At 46.9% G+C, this 15265-nt stretch overlaps 6 protein-coding genes across 6 annotated transcripts; 2 read left to right on the top strand and 4 right to left on the bottom strand.

Moving 5' to 3' along the window:
• Positions 1-215: 215 nt before the first annotated feature.
• N7474_009004 (uncharacterized protein) lies at positions 216-1008 on the top strand (the record flags this gene model as incomplete). Its single annotated transcript, XM_057200414.1, has 2 exons — positions 216-480; positions 557-1008. 2 exons carry the CDS (start codon positions 216-218, stop codon positions 1006-1008), a joined length of 717 nt encoding a protein of 238 aa, XP_057048401.1.
• Positions 1009-2036: 1028 nt separating this feature from the next.
• On the top strand, positions 2037-3108 carry N7474_009003 (uncharacterized protein; the record flags this gene model as incomplete). The annotated part of the gene is made up of 3 exons (XM_057200413.1): positions 2037-2259; positions 2324-2413; positions 2603-3108. 3 exons carry the CDS (start codon positions 2037-2039, stop codon positions 3106-3108), a joined length of 819 nt encoding a protein of 272 aa, XP_057048400.1.
• A 2124-nt stretch (positions 3109-5232) lies between these two features.
• On the bottom strand, positions 5233-6659 carry N7474_009002 (DUF3712 domain-containing protein; the record flags this gene model as incomplete). The annotated part of the gene is made up of 4 exons (XM_057200412.1): positions 5233-5673; positions 5735-5797; positions 5991-6363; positions 6472-6659. The coding sequence occupies 4 exons, from the start codon at positions 6657-6659 to the stop codon at positions 5233-5235; spliced, it is 1065 nt and encodes a 354-aa protein (XP_057048399.1).
• An 803-nt stretch (positions 6660-7462) lies between these two features.
• On the bottom strand, positions 7463-8745 carry N7474_009001 (uncharacterized protein; the record flags this gene model as incomplete). The annotated part of the gene is made up of 3 exons (XM_057200411.1): positions 7463-8143; positions 8250-8260; positions 8343-8745. The coding sequence occupies 3 exons, from the start codon at positions 8743-8745 to the stop codon at positions 7463-7465; spliced, it is 1095 nt and encodes a 364-aa protein (XP_057048398.1).
• Positions 8746-9647: 902 nt separating this feature from the next.
• N7474_009000 (T6SS phospholipase effector Tle1-like catalytic domain-containing protein) lies at positions 9648-11395 on the bottom strand (the record flags this gene model as incomplete). Its single annotated transcript, XM_057200410.1, has 2 exons — positions 9648-11240; positions 11288-11395. 2 exons carry the CDS (start codon positions 11393-11395, stop codon positions 9648-9650), a joined length of 1701 nt encoding a protein of 566 aa, XP_057048397.1.
• Positions 11396-14075: 2680 nt separating this feature from the next.
• Positions 14076-14971, bottom strand: N7474_008999 (uncharacterized protein; the record flags this gene model as incomplete). Its single annotated transcript, XM_057200409.1, has 5 exons — positions 14076-14442; positions 14495-14534; positions 14598-14709; positions 14763-14834; positions 14888-14971. The coding sequence occupies 5 exons, from the start codon at positions 14969-14971 to the stop codon at positions 14076-14078; spliced, it is 675 nt and encodes a 224-aa protein (XP_057048396.1).
• Between the last annotated feature and the right edge of the window lie 294 nt (positions 14972-15265).

Raw genomic sequence — 15265 nt, 5'->3', positions numbered from 1 at the left:
TACCCTAGCCTTAGTCTGTAAGGCTGATTTTCGAAGCCTTGTAAAAAGTGATCATTTCCAACCGACCCAATTTCCCGGCACTGCCGCTCTGATGACAGGGAGAGTAATCTTCATAATAGTCTCAAAACTTCCATATGAATATTCCTACGAAGAGCCAACTTCTACCTTGTGTCCATGTCTTTGTTTTAACCCAACCGCATATGGTTGTAGTCCAAATGCGCCATTATCTCTCCATCGCTGTTCTCCTAGCAGGTAGCATGGTCTTGGGTCAACCAGACGCATGCCCGCCAGAACCACGCCCGAAGGCGATGGTCTACCGTGGACCAGCCGCCTGTAACGGCTGTCCGGAATCAGTGGCTGAGCTTCTCCGGTCTTCCTCCTCTCACTTCGACGTTCAGTACGCGGGCCCCAATGAGAAGATCGACATCAACGAAGGGTCATTGCAGGAAGTTCAGCTTTATGCTCAGCCCGGAGGTGGCAGTAAGTTTCCTTTGGGGGCAAGGAAGGGATTTCTCCTTCCTCTCCAGTTCGCTAATAGTGATTTGCTTGTCTTCAGGTCTTAAGCCAGCATGGGATCATACAAAGAAGTACAAAAAAGCCATTCGTGATTTCGTTGCCCGCGGTGGCCGATATGCTGGGTTCTGTGTTGGGGCATACTTGGCAGGCAACAGCCCGGCCTTCGGTACTCCCGGGTTCGATATTCTACCCCCCAGTTCTGCTACAGGCGAAGAAATTGTTCAGCCAGGAGCGCAAGTGATGAACGGCCGAAACACTATCATTGAGGTGAACTGGCGCTTCAGAACGGGTCCGGAAAAGGGCGAGCTACAGAACGGCCGCTGGTTGTTCTTCCAGGATGGAGCAGTTATAAAATTACCTCAAAATGCGTCTGCCATCATCCTAGGAAGATATTCAACCAACAATGACATTGCTGCTTCCGTAACACCATTTGGAAATGGGTGGGTAGGGGTTGTCGGTCCACACCCCGAGGCTGACGAAAGTTGGTGTTAGTTTTGCTCCACTCCCTTCTTAGTAAACATTACCTTTGGCTGATTTATGCATTATAGATAAGCCATATAATTTGACTAACCCGGATGGGATACAATTTGACATTGGGTATGACTTTGTGGAAACCATCATGGCTCAATCGAGCGAATACTGGACTATCGGAAGAATGTGAGGGCTGCGGTACCGTCACGTATTGGGCACACAGTTGGGAGTGACTAGGGATCGCTGAAAGTACCCTGCCAATTTGGACCCACACCTCTAAGTACTCCCAAGTGCGGGACTTAGGAGTACCCTCAGTACTATAATGACAATATACACAGTACATACCAAAATATATGTGATGATCGACGTGGCCCCACTTTTTCTCCCGTTGAGAAAAACAGCGAATCCCAGCCTATGTCCCCCATGGGGTAGAACTTTTTAAATTCAACATCAGGATTTCTTGAGTAGCGTGAATTGTGCATTTACCAAGAAAGCTGGGCATTCTTCTGTGGGTGGCCAATGACACCGGGCTTGGTAATTGTCAAAACCTGAACATGGAGCTATTGGTGCTGAGGCAACCATGGAAATCGCAATAGGCAACCTTGGTCGTACCCAAGATCTCCAGGCAGTATACCTCCCCGATCTTTAGATTTTCCTGGGGGGCACTGGTTCAGTGGAATTCTTGGCTTTAGATCCCGGGGATGACGACGGATGACATCTACTGCTCTCTTATTTTTGGCCAACATACTCATCTAGCTGCTTTAAACCAGTTTGGCACGTCATGACCATACAACATAACGCAATAATAGGACCTTATCCTTGTTCAATACTTTTTGTACTCGTGACCTTCCGCGTTATGGCGTCATTAAGTCTCCGCAAATAACGATCTAGTAATGCTAGCCTACAGGCATATAAACCCCCAAGATGTATCAAACCCTTTTATGATTTCTAGAAATATAACAACCCAGGATTAATTAATCCCAATATATCAAACGTCCAATTTCAAAACGTCTTAATAATCTTTTCTGCTACGACAGATTGCCACCATCATGTCGAACTTCATGCACAAAGTCAAGGATGCTGTGTCTGATCATCGTGACAGGGATAATCCTCAGACAATGAACCCTGGTCCGAACCAGTACAACTCATCTGGAATGGGTAATTCTTCTAGCATGGGCCCTTCTTCCGGCATGGGCTCTAACACTTATGGCACTGGCCCTGGCTATGGAAATGAGGCTGGTACTGGTACTCATCGCGATCCCAACGTCGACGGTTAGTTTCCTAAGACTTGTCTCTCTTCCTACGCCATTGATTGACACACATGATGGATATTTAGATACTAGGAACGCAGGTGATTCAACAAATGCTGGCCCTCATGATTCAAAAACGGCCAACAAGATGGATCCTCGCGTCGATAGTGATCTAGGTAAGCTGCATCATTCCCATTAGTAAGAACCGGTGGCATTTTTAGGCGTATGCGACACTTCATACGTCCTATTGTGGCATTTGAATAACTCTTCCCATTATGCCTTGTACAGAATCCCGCGAGCCACATCCACGTTTACTCTCATGACCATTTCCTAGAGCTAGAAAGCTAACTCGAAACTCTATATAGATAACCGCCGCAATTACCCTGGAACCGCCGGCACCCAAAATACCGGCGGCGGCGCTCGTGACTCCGATCCCAGCAGCACAGGCTCCACTGGGCAGTCCCGCGGTATGGACAATCATATGACTAGCGAGGACAACTATAGCAGCTCGAAGCAGGAAAACAAATCCCACACCCAGCCTGTTACCTCCGGCAATCAAATGACTAGCGAGGACCGCTACAGCAACGACACGCAGGAACACAAAACCCATTCCACCACTACCCACACCGAGCCCTGCGATATGCAGCCGCGTGGCGAGACTGGCCCTGACAGCCGTATGGGTCAGCAAAATTTGGGTCAGCAAAATTTCGGTGGCGGTGCTACTGGTGGCAGTAGCTACAACGACAACAGCTCAGGTGCTAGAGGGTCGCCAGGTCCTCAGAATTTCGAGCAGATGAACAAACTTGACCCTAGAGCTCAAGGCTCGAATTATGAACAAAACGCTGTCGGCGACCAGCGGGGCGGATACTAAACCAGTTCTTGTTTACTCCTGTGATTGATCATTTGGATTGTACCTTTATTTCTGTACTAGCTTCCATATGAGAATGAATGCCAATTTGAATACCTTGTTCCCTTTACATTACTTCCGCTTTATCTCATATTCAAATTTAGCACCTTTTATATGTGGATGGATCCGGACAAAATCCCCAAAGTCTCATTGCATAGCAGTGGACTTCAGAATAAGTAAAATTTCTCCTCGAAACTTAAAAGTTATTGTACGGTCTAGGCTTATGTTCGTGGCCTGATTTTGCTTGTATGCTTAGGAAGGGTGATGATTAGAATCTATCCTCATCCTCTGCTGCAATGCGTATTTGGGCTTCGGATCTTCCTGTAAGTAGTGATTTGCACCGGGAAAGCCAGACAATCAAGGTAAGCGGTTGTATAATTGAATATGGCCGCTGTATAATCCCAATCGTAGATATCACGAGCTAGTGGCGGACTGGCCGGAAGGAACCCACAACGGGGTTCCGTGCCAGAGAGTCAAATCAAGCGCGCATGGACGACATTGGGAATCCGCAGATAGTAACTATATGTAAACTAGACTGGCAGTTTCTTAACTGTGAGGGGTGCGCCCAGCGCCGCGCTACCCAGTTAGGCCAAAAAAAAAACCACTATGATGAAGTTCTCTAACTTTGAAATGCCTCGGACTACTATATGGTAGTATCGCGCACTGTAAGACCGCAGCCCTGACAATGCACTGACTAGAACAGGTGTATATAATAGCATTATATCTAGAATCATCATTTTTCTGGCCAAAAAAGGGAAATTCTTGCCAAATAAAATTAAATAAGGGAACTTAACGGGTTGACCCTAGGCAGCTCTGCGTAGAACCGCGGTGCTAACCCGGATTAGCCCCATCTTGAGGCCTAGGATGATTAAATCCTTCAAAGCTCCTAGAGGAGACAATCACATAAGTCCTGGATGGACAATTCCTGTACTCCATTGCGAGGGGGAGGGCTGACTGAGAGAACGTCTGAATAGACATCCTCCGAACTAAAACCAACTTAGCCAAACAGAAATAGGGATGTTTAATGTTAAGATTATGCATTCGCTTCAAGGAGCCTTTGCGCTAAGCAGATCGTAGACCTCGTTTGATGATGGAAAGACAGGCCACTCAAGTAGTACGCAGACACTTTGCAACTTGGTTGTGTTTGGTCTAAGCGCACAAGCCGATATAAAGCCTAATGGGTACGAATTTCTCTGAGTAAGCCCACGGCTTCACACAATCATCATGGACAAATCACAAATCACGAATTATAATCGAATATTGGATTTGCATTTGCAGGATCCTGGTGTTCTGGAAAGACCTCGCCACCGTGGATATAGCAGTGTGTTATAGGACCTTCGTACGAAGTCCTGATATTGTTATACTCAGCTGAAGCTTCGTGACTGTTGACCGCCTTTTCATTCTGCCATGTTTATCCCTACTTCATGTTTTCCCCTTTCTTCTTTTCTTTCTTTCTTTAATGAATCCTCCTTGTGCATAGGACATACCATCAATTGACACAATTTGGTCTGATCTCTAACACAGTGGGGGTGGGTGCAGTAGGATTACATAAGATCAGGGTTTGCTTAACTATGGCCGCGCCGATGGTCACCCTAGTAGACTTTGTACCCCCATCCTAGTAGGCTTTTTGTCCGCGGAGGCCGCTTAAAATGAACCCGCCTTTCGTTCATTGATATCTCTATTGAATTCCTAAATTTCACGCCTTGTTTTGACAGTCTGATTCCGGGGCGGACCCCCGGAGGGGCCGGCCTCGGGTGGCGCTCGGGGATTGAGGGGGGGTTCGGTCTACTTTACTCGTGCGCTACTTGTAATAGTAGAAAAAATTGGGGGGGAATCCGACGGGGGTCTAGTACCGTTCGATAGGGGGTCCAATACCGTTTGATAGGGGGTCTAGTACTGCCTGATTCGCTCATAACGAGGGAGGGCTTAGACGTTCGCGACTTCATAACGCGACGCGGCGCGTCGGACCTTTTTGTTTCCTACAATTAAGGGGTTGGGTAGGAGGGGGAGAGAAGGGGGGGGGGGGGAGACGTCTAAATTTCTAGGCCAGCCTCTTTCGATCTCATAAAATAGAATGCCGGAAAAATCTCACGCGGGTTGTCCAAGCTGTGTTATCTGCGCCACATCGACCCCATTACCTTCTAATCTGGCCATTATCCCCGTCATTCTCAAGAGCATCAGAATATTTCCTGGAGTGATTGACGTTGCAATCCCCCCGACTGTGCTGCCAAGGATTCTGGAAACTGGTACCATGGAGTACAGTTGCAGCTTGGAGAGTCCATTTTCAAAGTATGCAAGGTTCTCGCCATTGCGTACTGTTGATTTCCCTGACACTCTCACCCCAAGCTTCCCGCGGTAAAGCGATTCCTTTTGCGATTGGATAATTGTGGTAATATTACGCACGGCCGTCTTCGGGTCGAGATACACGCGCGATGAGACGACATTCGGGCCGGGGGTGAAGGTAACGTTGGAAATGAAGACTTCACCGACGAGGACGGATCCAACATAAAGATTTAAGGTCAGATCTCCCTAAACAGCTTTTTGTTAGCTTCGGAATATATATTACCATACTGTCTGCCAAGGTACGTACCATCTCAATCGTCGCTAGGGATGGATTTGGAAGATCTAAAACGGCCTCGAGATGGGCCCCGTCCTGAGCGTTCAGGAGAATTTGACAAGATTTTATCATATAGCCAGGGAAAGAATCAAATCCTTGCAAAATAACACATGAAGGGTTAGCATGTTTCAATTACGACAGACGAAGGAAAAGGGAGGGGAAAGAGACAAGTCTTACCTATTACTTTAATATGATCATTCAAATGCAAGCGAGACTTTACCCAACGGACCTGCACTTTCGCTGAACCTTTGATATCTAATATAACCGATTTTTTGAACATAACATCATTTATAAAATCTCCAAATTGCTCCACGTCTAAAATATTTGTCGTTTTCCTGATGACCTCAATATCCGCAGAGCGTACAATTTGGCATGCAGGTAGTGTCACTTCGAGGAATGGGTTGTTAGGAGCATGCCCGTTTCGGCATAGGCGAACGACCATGGGCTCTAGTAGGACCGGAAAGGGGACCGGAAGTGTCAAAGTTACGCGCATTGAGAAATCAACGGTGTTCGGCGTGGGATTGTGCAAGGACGTAGAGAGCAGAGAAAGCGAGGACTTGGCGAGAATTGGTTGAGCGAAGTGCCTGGCAACGAGGGCGCTCCTATGCTCATTTTCAGATCCAAGTCAGTTACAGAGAACTTGACCACTGCCATGCGATGCGGCGCGATAGCAAAGCAAGTTTGGTGCATTTCATAGTGAAAGTACTTACCCTGGTCGTTTACAATGTTTCCATGTTCTCTTTAGAAATCCCGCTTTCCCATTGCTATCTTCTTCCGCGGGAGACGTATGCGACCGAACCGAACTCCTGTAACTGCCATTGTGGCGATCGCAGCTGATAAGGCCATCGCTATTCCCGCTGTCTTTCTTAACCAGCTGTGTGGATTCAAATGAAGGCATGCTAGCGGCAAAAGAGATAATGTTGCGCTTGTCTTGCAAAATTTCGATGCGTCCAGCAGGACAAAATAAAAAAGACCAATGCAAAAACGTCTAGGCAGGCCTCATCGGGTAGGATAAATAACCTGACAGGGGATGGATCTGCCTATTTTCACATGCACGGATCAGCATAGCGTGATGTGAGAAACGCTAAACAAGTGTGAATCCCGGACCGACGCAGGAAGTTGAGTCTCACTAGGAATCAAATCTCAACAACGCAATCCACAAGCGAGTTGGCCACCCAACGCGACCGCTCCCTGGCACGCTACCTTGTTCAATTTCAACTGTCGAGAACAAGCAATAGCAAGAAAGATAATCAAAAACGTATTCGGTAAGCGAGTGAGTCATGTAGCTGACTTGTTCAACCCAAAACACCATAGTAAACGCATATATTACAACTTATATCTCAACAGCAATAGCGTAATATACGATTTAATTATATCCTAATACCATTCAGGGCATAACTAGACTAATTATGGAGTTTTAAGGAAAACTAAAGACCTAACTGTGTTATTTTTCTTTCTTTTTTTCTTTTCTTTTCTTTTCTTTCGACTGCTCGAATAGCTTAAGTCCACCCAGAAATAGTTCTAGCCGGCCTAATGTGCTAGGGTCGTCTCCACATAGTGAGAGACTATGCAGATTGGGTAGTCTAGTCAGAAATGTGTGCACTTCGAACGTGCATCGTGTTGAGCCGTTCGCTCCCCAACCCGTGGACTTCGAGGGTGTTAACCAAATGGCCATATTTGTCCGCTAGCAGCGGGAATCCCTCACCGAGATTGTAGCGACCGGGTGCGCTTGTCAGACCACTCAGTCTCTACTTCTTGATTCACTGGCTTTGCTATCATCCTTCCGAGGTGCTGGTTTAGGCTAAGCTGAATCACATGAGCAATACATGGAACTCGGAGAATAGAGTTGTTGCTTAGACCGAGTGATTGTACTATCTCCTGGACACCTGTGATCATAGTGTTGTTGTTCGATGCATTATCAGTGGTGATTGATGATACCCGGTTGGCGACGCTGTGCTGCTGGAGGATCTGAATGACAGTCTTGCTTAGATTCCCTCCAGTATGTGACCCATGGAGAGGCTCAAAACCAAGAAGCACCTCCATATAGTTCCAATTCTCGTCAAGAAAATAGCCTGTGATCGCCATAAATGCTTGGTTAAAGGGAGATGTCCAGCAGTCAAGTGCAATAGCGAGGCGGCTTCCTTCTGGAAGTTTACTAAGAACGCTCTGATGTTGTTTTTCCACTGACATTTCTAGACGGCGCCGGATACTCCTTGCGGAAGGAATATTGAGCCTAGAACTAGCTGATTGCACCATATCGAGTAGATCCTTGAACTGTGTCTGTTCAATGATTCGAAATAGGAGTGGGGCGGATGTAATGAATTCAAGAAGCTTCTCCTCAAAGACATTCTGACTGAATATCTTATTAGGTGGGGCATGCGGCTAGATTGTGCTATATTAGTAAAATAAGTAGGGAGAGTAGCATTTGTAGACCTTACTAAGTCCCGTAGTAACTGGTCTATCCTTCTTTTTCATAGCCTTGGCTTACTACGACAAGCGCTAGTGGTAATGTGTCCTCTCATTGGGGAAGACCCTGCGCGGTGATTGTTCGGATGCACAATGGTAGTATAGCATTGCTTACACATAACCTTAGGCTCGCAGGTCTTTTGATGTGCAACCTGATCAAAGCGCTCCCAGATATCAGACTTTTTCTTCCCGTCCCAGCGGATAGTAGTCTGTAGCTCTTTCCTTAAGCCAAAGTCTGTTGTTAACCACCAATCCACGAACTGTTTCCGAGAAACCTCCATCCCTTTGTCGGCATTATAGAGGACCCAGAATCTTTGGAGGGTAGGGCCAACGCGCGTAAGTGAAGTAGGGGCATCGGAGTAACGTAGAGAGTAGGTAAAATCTGAGATTGGTATTGAAGACACTGTTGGCTGGCTGCTTGGTAGCTCAAAGGGATCATCTGGTTGAAGGAGGTTAGGATCAAGAAACGACTCAGCATAGAAGGATGTCTGCGATTCGGATGCTTGTGATTGTGACATGCTAGGTAGGTATATGGATAGGAAGGTAAACCCAAAAGTAGTGACTCAGGAGACATTAGAGGATAGAAAAGGGGGACTTATCTAGGGAAGTTTGATGATAAAAATTTAGGGGAACACGTACGCATGTTTGACATATTAATATAAAACGATATGCTGATTGGACTTCTGTAGGTGCTAGTGCGGATTTTAGAGGAGGAGACGTAGTAAGATCCGCTAGCATCCGCAAATATTAAAAAGAAAAATCGTTAAGTCCGCAAGAATATAAACAGAATTCCTTATTTCTTATTAGTTCTCTGAGTAAACATATCAAATAAAAGGATTTTATAGCTCATTAGGTTCCTCGGAATCTCTAGCCCCATTTTGATAGGGATTCATCCATTTTGACAGGGATTCGTCCATTTTAATACTTAGACATTATTATTGGCACACCCGCGTAGTCTACGGCATTAGCGTGCTCTTAGGGTTAGTCGCTAATCCGAAATGGGAAAGCGTCACGCTCTTGGCAAAAGACTCGAAATCACCAACTCTTCGACGACCAGGTGCGACAGCAACATCCATTCAGACTTTTAACACGTGTGGTTTAGCATTCCTCGTTGACTAGACAATCAGCTAGAACCACCTCAGCTATTCAAAAACGTGTTTCTGCTTATAAACTTAGGTGCCAATTGGCCCATGGAGTTAATCGTTCGTATATATACGTCCTAGTAACCCCCATGGGGTAGAGCAAAATAACCTCGTATGCTTTTGACAATCACCATTGCTCATTCACTGTTGAATTTAATGTGGTAAGCAATTTGGGGCAGTAAGTATATATCAAAGAAAATTAAGCATGGTTGCATTCGAGAAAGGTCAAAACCTCTCTATAGGTTATTGCGGGATGGGACGAGGGAAAGTAGAAGCAGCTAGTTGTGAATATCTCGACAAATGGTAGGAGGGTTCTTTCGAACGAATGTTTCTCTCACGGGGTCTCCGTCATGTTTGCACACCACCCACTCCCCAATGCCATCTTTCTCCGAGGCTTCCTTGACACCTCTGCCACCGCCGCCAATGATGACATTTCCAGGTCGATACTTCTTATCAATCTTCATGCGGCGAATGACAGAAGCATGGATCTCAGCGCTATCAGGAATGTCTCGTACTTCGCCACAGGGAAGAGGCCACCGAATTGGCCTCCACGACCCATCTGGCTGTAAGTCCATCCTTCGAAAGGGCATATACTCCATTATACGCCACGCAAATGTAGAAAGCATTGAAACGCCCCCGCCATATGTGAGTGTATCATGAACAACACCCTGAGTGACTGAGTTGTTGAAGGCCACAAGATAGTCATCTGTCGGATGCTCCTTGCAGAATTGGGGATTTTTCATGTCTCTAACGGTTTCATCGCAGTTGAAGCGTTGGAGCTTCAAACGATCAAATTCAAGCCCAGCAAGCTGCGCCTCCTTTACCATCCAGACAAGAGGAATTTGACTCAATGGCCACGGATCTTCCGGGTTGGCTTTCCAGCCACCGCCCACATCACCATGCTGACCAGGGAACCATACCTCTGCTATATCTTGATCATTATCATTCTTCTCTGTTTCATGTGCGAGTCCAGGTACCTGGAGTGAGGCCCCAGAGACGCCGCTTTTTAGCGAAGCTCTGTCGCTTAGGAGCTGATTGCTGCTGGACGGCTCGAGAGCAGGGTTTTGTCTGGGCGTACGCGGTCGATATCTTTGTATCTCGTCAGGTTGAGGGTGCTGATGTTCTTGGCTCTTGTTTTGGTACTCGTTTTCGGGTGTCTCCCGAACGATATTGGGAACATCGACCATCTCGTGGCTTTCTCGGGAAAGAAAATGTCTCAATCGATGCCCATGCACATGTCGCGGGGGCATAACTTCAGAGATCAAGTCCTGGCGAAACTTCGCTCGACGTTCATCAATCGAAACCGCATGTCGAATGATACAAGCTGAGCTGTGGGCCGTGTAAGGGAATTTACTTCTTTCCATCCAAGCATTCTCAAAGACCGGTACGCTATTGACAGTGTCAAAAAGTCCCAGGAATTTGATCCGACTGACTGGCCGACTAAAAGTCTCACGGAAAGCTCTCATGAATGAAAAGAGCTTGTGTCTCTTTTCCTTGTCTGCATCGGTGTTGTCCCGTCGTTGTTGCCATTTAGCGAATGTTTTCCAGGCGAACCGGATAAGCTCCTCGTTGCCTGGCTGAAGAAGGCCAATGTAATCAAGCATCTCAGCCAGAAAGCGAGCGGTATAAGATCCGCGACTGAATCCAAAGAAATAAAGGTTGTCACCAGGAGAGTAGTACCGCATCAGGAACTTGTATCCACCCAACACATGTTCGTCAAATGAAGACCCCAAGGCAGCATCCTTGGCCTTTTTGTAAGCAGACTGGATCCGCACCAATCTGCCTTTGCTGCCAAGTGAATGCGATGAGACATAGGTTCCTATCCCAGGCTGGTAGTAGTGGAATTGGTGGCTCTGGCTCCGATCTAGCATCTGAAGTCCGGTTAAGCTAGTTCCATGGATACAGAAAACACACTTACACGATAGATCTTCAGTAGATTTGTGTCCGATTCATCGCCAGCGAACTTGTTACCAGTTCCATCGAAACACAGAACGAATTGTTTAGGTTGGCGATACGGCGAGGTCATTTTGTTGGTAGAGCTTTGAACAGCAAGGTTGGCAGCGGGCGCGGAAAAGGGACTAATCTTATTAACGATCCGATTTCTAGTCGTTCGCAGATCCCATCAAGAAACCTTCTGCGGATACAGCCGTGGGTGGTCAAATGGCCAAATCACGTTCAAATATCCAAACACGCCTTGTGATCGGCTCTGTTGCTTGGCCTGCAGATCTGTCAGAGCGTGTGCTGGTTGATGCATGTTTAAACTTTGATTGGTTAGGGATTTCTACATTTGTCTTAGTTTCCGTAGACAAGAACCTCCAGCTGAATCGTTACACATAGAACCAAGCTGCAGGGATTGACGGGGGCGCCTTATTCGTAGCAAGTGATTACCAGCTCCCTCTAGTGCTTAAGGTATCTCTGTGCTGTTTGAGAATTTATACAGCTCTTTCGACCTCAAAAAATTACACACTTGCTCAACTTGTTTCCGTCCGAGCAGCGTATGGCTTACGCCTTTAGCGATATCGCCGGTTGCACAGGAGATAAGGGCCTAGGCTTAAGACTAGCGATCATCTGGTGAGACAAAAGAAAGTGTTGCAAGTTTATTCCCATACTTGCCGTACATGGCCTATCCTAAACATGGCGGCGAGTCGGAGCTGCGAGCCAAAACGGCCTCAGAGAAAATAAGCGCGCGGTGTCCCGGATCAATGTTCGACGGGCCAAAGCATGTGGCCTCCGGAGATCCTTAGTTTTACTACTTCATTCCTGTTCGACTTGCGCAGTTGAACAATAAGTCTTCTTTAGGAGGACCTGAAATATGCCGTCGGAAGCTTTCTGAGTTGACCCTCAAACCATGACCTCCTAGTAAAACAATTTAGGCCTTAACTTGGTGTGAATTGACGCGCGAAAGGGCCAACACATTTAGTCGACTAGAGAGGATTCTGCGAAAGAAGACGCGAATAGAGTTTGATCGAAAACAGGCTGTCAGGGACATCGAGCGTCAGCTGTCTGGAACAGCAGTTGACGATGAGGAGGCGAAGGAGGTACTCCGGACTAAGGACCAAATGTTACCAGAGCAGATAGTTCTCCTCGAGAAATTGTTCACATGGCCAACATCACACTCTTTAGAGACCGAGTGGCAACGTCGAAACGATGCTATTGCTGCGATTTCACAATACTGTCCTGTTCTCGAAGGTGGGCCGTTGCGTGGGCGACGCAAACGGATAGCGCCAAGCGATGGGTTCGATGACGAACAGACAACAATGACAGTATAGCCAACTAAGATCAAATGCAGCTCTCCCAAACCTTCACAGCAAGACATTATTTTGAGCAAAGCCGAGAAATATATCAGGAAGGCAAAAAAGCCTCGACGATGTTTTCAATGTTATGGCAACACCCTGCTTCCAGCTCATCGTCGAACGCAGAAATATAGCGAATATAAGTCAACGTTGAGACACTTTCGAGAGAAGCACTTGAAGGATGGAAGATGTCATATGTGTGACGAAGATCTACTACATGAGATGCATCTTCGCAGACACGCAGAAGATGTTCATCGTCTTAGCACCGAACGAAATTACCACGCCAAAGAAGAAGCGGGATCGGACATTGATACCGATTGATTTTGGGCCTACAGGATGCTAAACAACATATCAGGACGGCGGAGAAACCGCAAATGTGTTTTCAATGTTATGGCAATACCAAGCTCCCACTCCATGGCCGAGCGAAGGATTGGAGCGAGTGCAAGTCAACTTTGAGACACTTTCGAGAGAAGCATTTGGATGATCGGGAATGTTACATGTGTGGCGCGGATCTCTTACATGAGATGCACCTTCGCGGAGACATGCACAAGATGTTCGTCGTCTTGTTACATAACGCAGTTGTTGTTGCCCAGTGATGACCAAAGCGCGGAGGGCTTGAAATTTGCTTTGAGGGCTGGTAGATTTGTTCTGAGATTTGCTCGACTGTAGTTCATAATTATCTGTAGAAGAAAACTAAAAGCTTCTACTCTCGTCTTCTTCTTGTCTTTCATCTCAAGCCTGCTTGGCCGGAACAATCCAAGCACTCATGACCCCAGAGAATCAAACCATTGGGCCGGGGTATTTTCTTACGGTCTAGAATATCGAAGAAAACCATGGCGTGTCACCCGAAAGATGCGGCCAGGCGAAGGAGATTTGCAGGCGATAGCCACGCTAAGTACCAAGTTGAGGAAAACCCGTGGCGTGTCGCCCGAAAGATGCAGTCAGACAATAGCCCAGTTAGGTGTCAAGGCCCGATGGCCAATTTGAGAGCCTTTGAGAAAGGAGGTTTGCACGTGCGAAGAGTAACTACCACGACATAGCCCCAGTTTAGCGGAAGATGGAACGAAAAACTAGAGACGGGAAATACACCTAAATAGTCGTAGGTTCGTAGACAATATATAATTTTTGAGGGCTGCGAAACCAACAAAGAAGCGAACCGGTGGATTCTATACTCGCAGTTGGCCACGATTTTTGCGTTGCAAGTCATGGTTAACGGTGGTCGAAGAAAACCGTGGCGCAGAAAACTGCGGCGCTTCCTCAGTTGGAGAGTGAACATTTGAGACGGCTTTCCCAGCAGAAAATGCTTGATATCTAGAATTGTATAATTATGAATACATGTATAAAAAGCGCCTGCGCGGGCAAAAGTCCGTGATCAATGTGGTTCTAGTCGAATTTCAACCGATTCAATACGCATTAAGCCCAGAACACAACCCCAACCAGGACACCTCCTAGGACCATCATGGGTGCGGCATTCTTGGCTCCAATATTACTGGAAGTGGTTGTACTAGATGGGCCCTGAGTGGTAGTAGCACCATTTGCTGTACCTGTCGATTCAGCAGTAGCCGTAACCTCGATAGATGTGGCCGTCGCAGTCTTAGCCACAGGAGTACCATAGGTCAAGGTGACTGAGTAGATTGTGTTCAAGCCGAGAGAGTCGGGATAGTCTATCGTTGCAGAATCCGAGAAAGTCGAACCACGGAAAGCCGCATGGTCGGTCCAAAAGCAATGTGCCTTTGTTGGGGACGGCGATCCCGTCAGAGTGCATGAAGAGCTTTGGTATCTATCGAGCATATGTAAGTATTCGTATCGAGTTTGGAGATGATAAGTCTTACCCGAGAAATGCGTCGGGGTTTGTCGTGATTACTTGATATGCTATATCCAATTGAAATTAGACGAATGGTTTGAACATGCTATGGTGCGCATGACCCCACTCACAAGTAGGGGCAACAATCAAAGTAATCGGAGGATCAAGAGTATAACAAGCTCCCGTTGTAGTTGTATCTGTGACACAACCTGGCTGGATGTAATAAGTGGTACTATTGTCGTTCTGGTTGAGCTGTTGTTAGCTTTTTGCTTCTTCCAGTGGCTTATAGTACATACCTTCGCTGCCAGCTCACCATGCCAATCTTCCCAGACATTTCCCTCACTAGTTTGCCCTACCCATGGAATCGTCTATTACTCGTTAGTCGTAGATTAGCCATCTCGCGTGGGATCTTAAAACTGACCACTTCTGATGCCAGAGAAGAGCCTAGGAGGGCGAATAACAAGAACAAATGACTAGATAACATATTGGGGCGTAATACAGTCATTCGTTGAAAAGTCCTGAAATGCGAACATATCAGAAAAGAAATTTCTGGCGATTTAGCGGGCTTTATCTAGCGGGCCCTGAGGGTTTGGGGGCCGTGCTAAGACTCGCAGGCCCTCCCGCAGGTGGGTCCGCCATCAGTCAGGGGTTGGTTCCCGCTCGGTACACACCAGATCAATTTTGTATCACAATAGTCTCAACCACAGTACACTCCAAAGCAATCGTTTTCTTGTGAATACCCGCTCGTTGCAACATCTTAACAAGCTCTGCGACAATGAATTGGACCCTGCACCTGACT

The sequence above is a fragment of the Penicillium riverlandense genome (genome assembly GCF_028828495.1).
Source record: "Penicillium riverlandense strain IBT 135883 chromosome Unknown utg000008l_segment0_segment0, whole genome shotgun sequence".
Classification (NCBI taxonomy): domain Eukaryota; kingdom Fungi; phylum Ascomycota; class Eurotiomycetes; order Eurotiales; family Aspergillaceae; genus Penicillium; species Penicillium riverlandense.
This window is presented reverse-complemented; position numbering and strand designations above follow the sequence as displayed.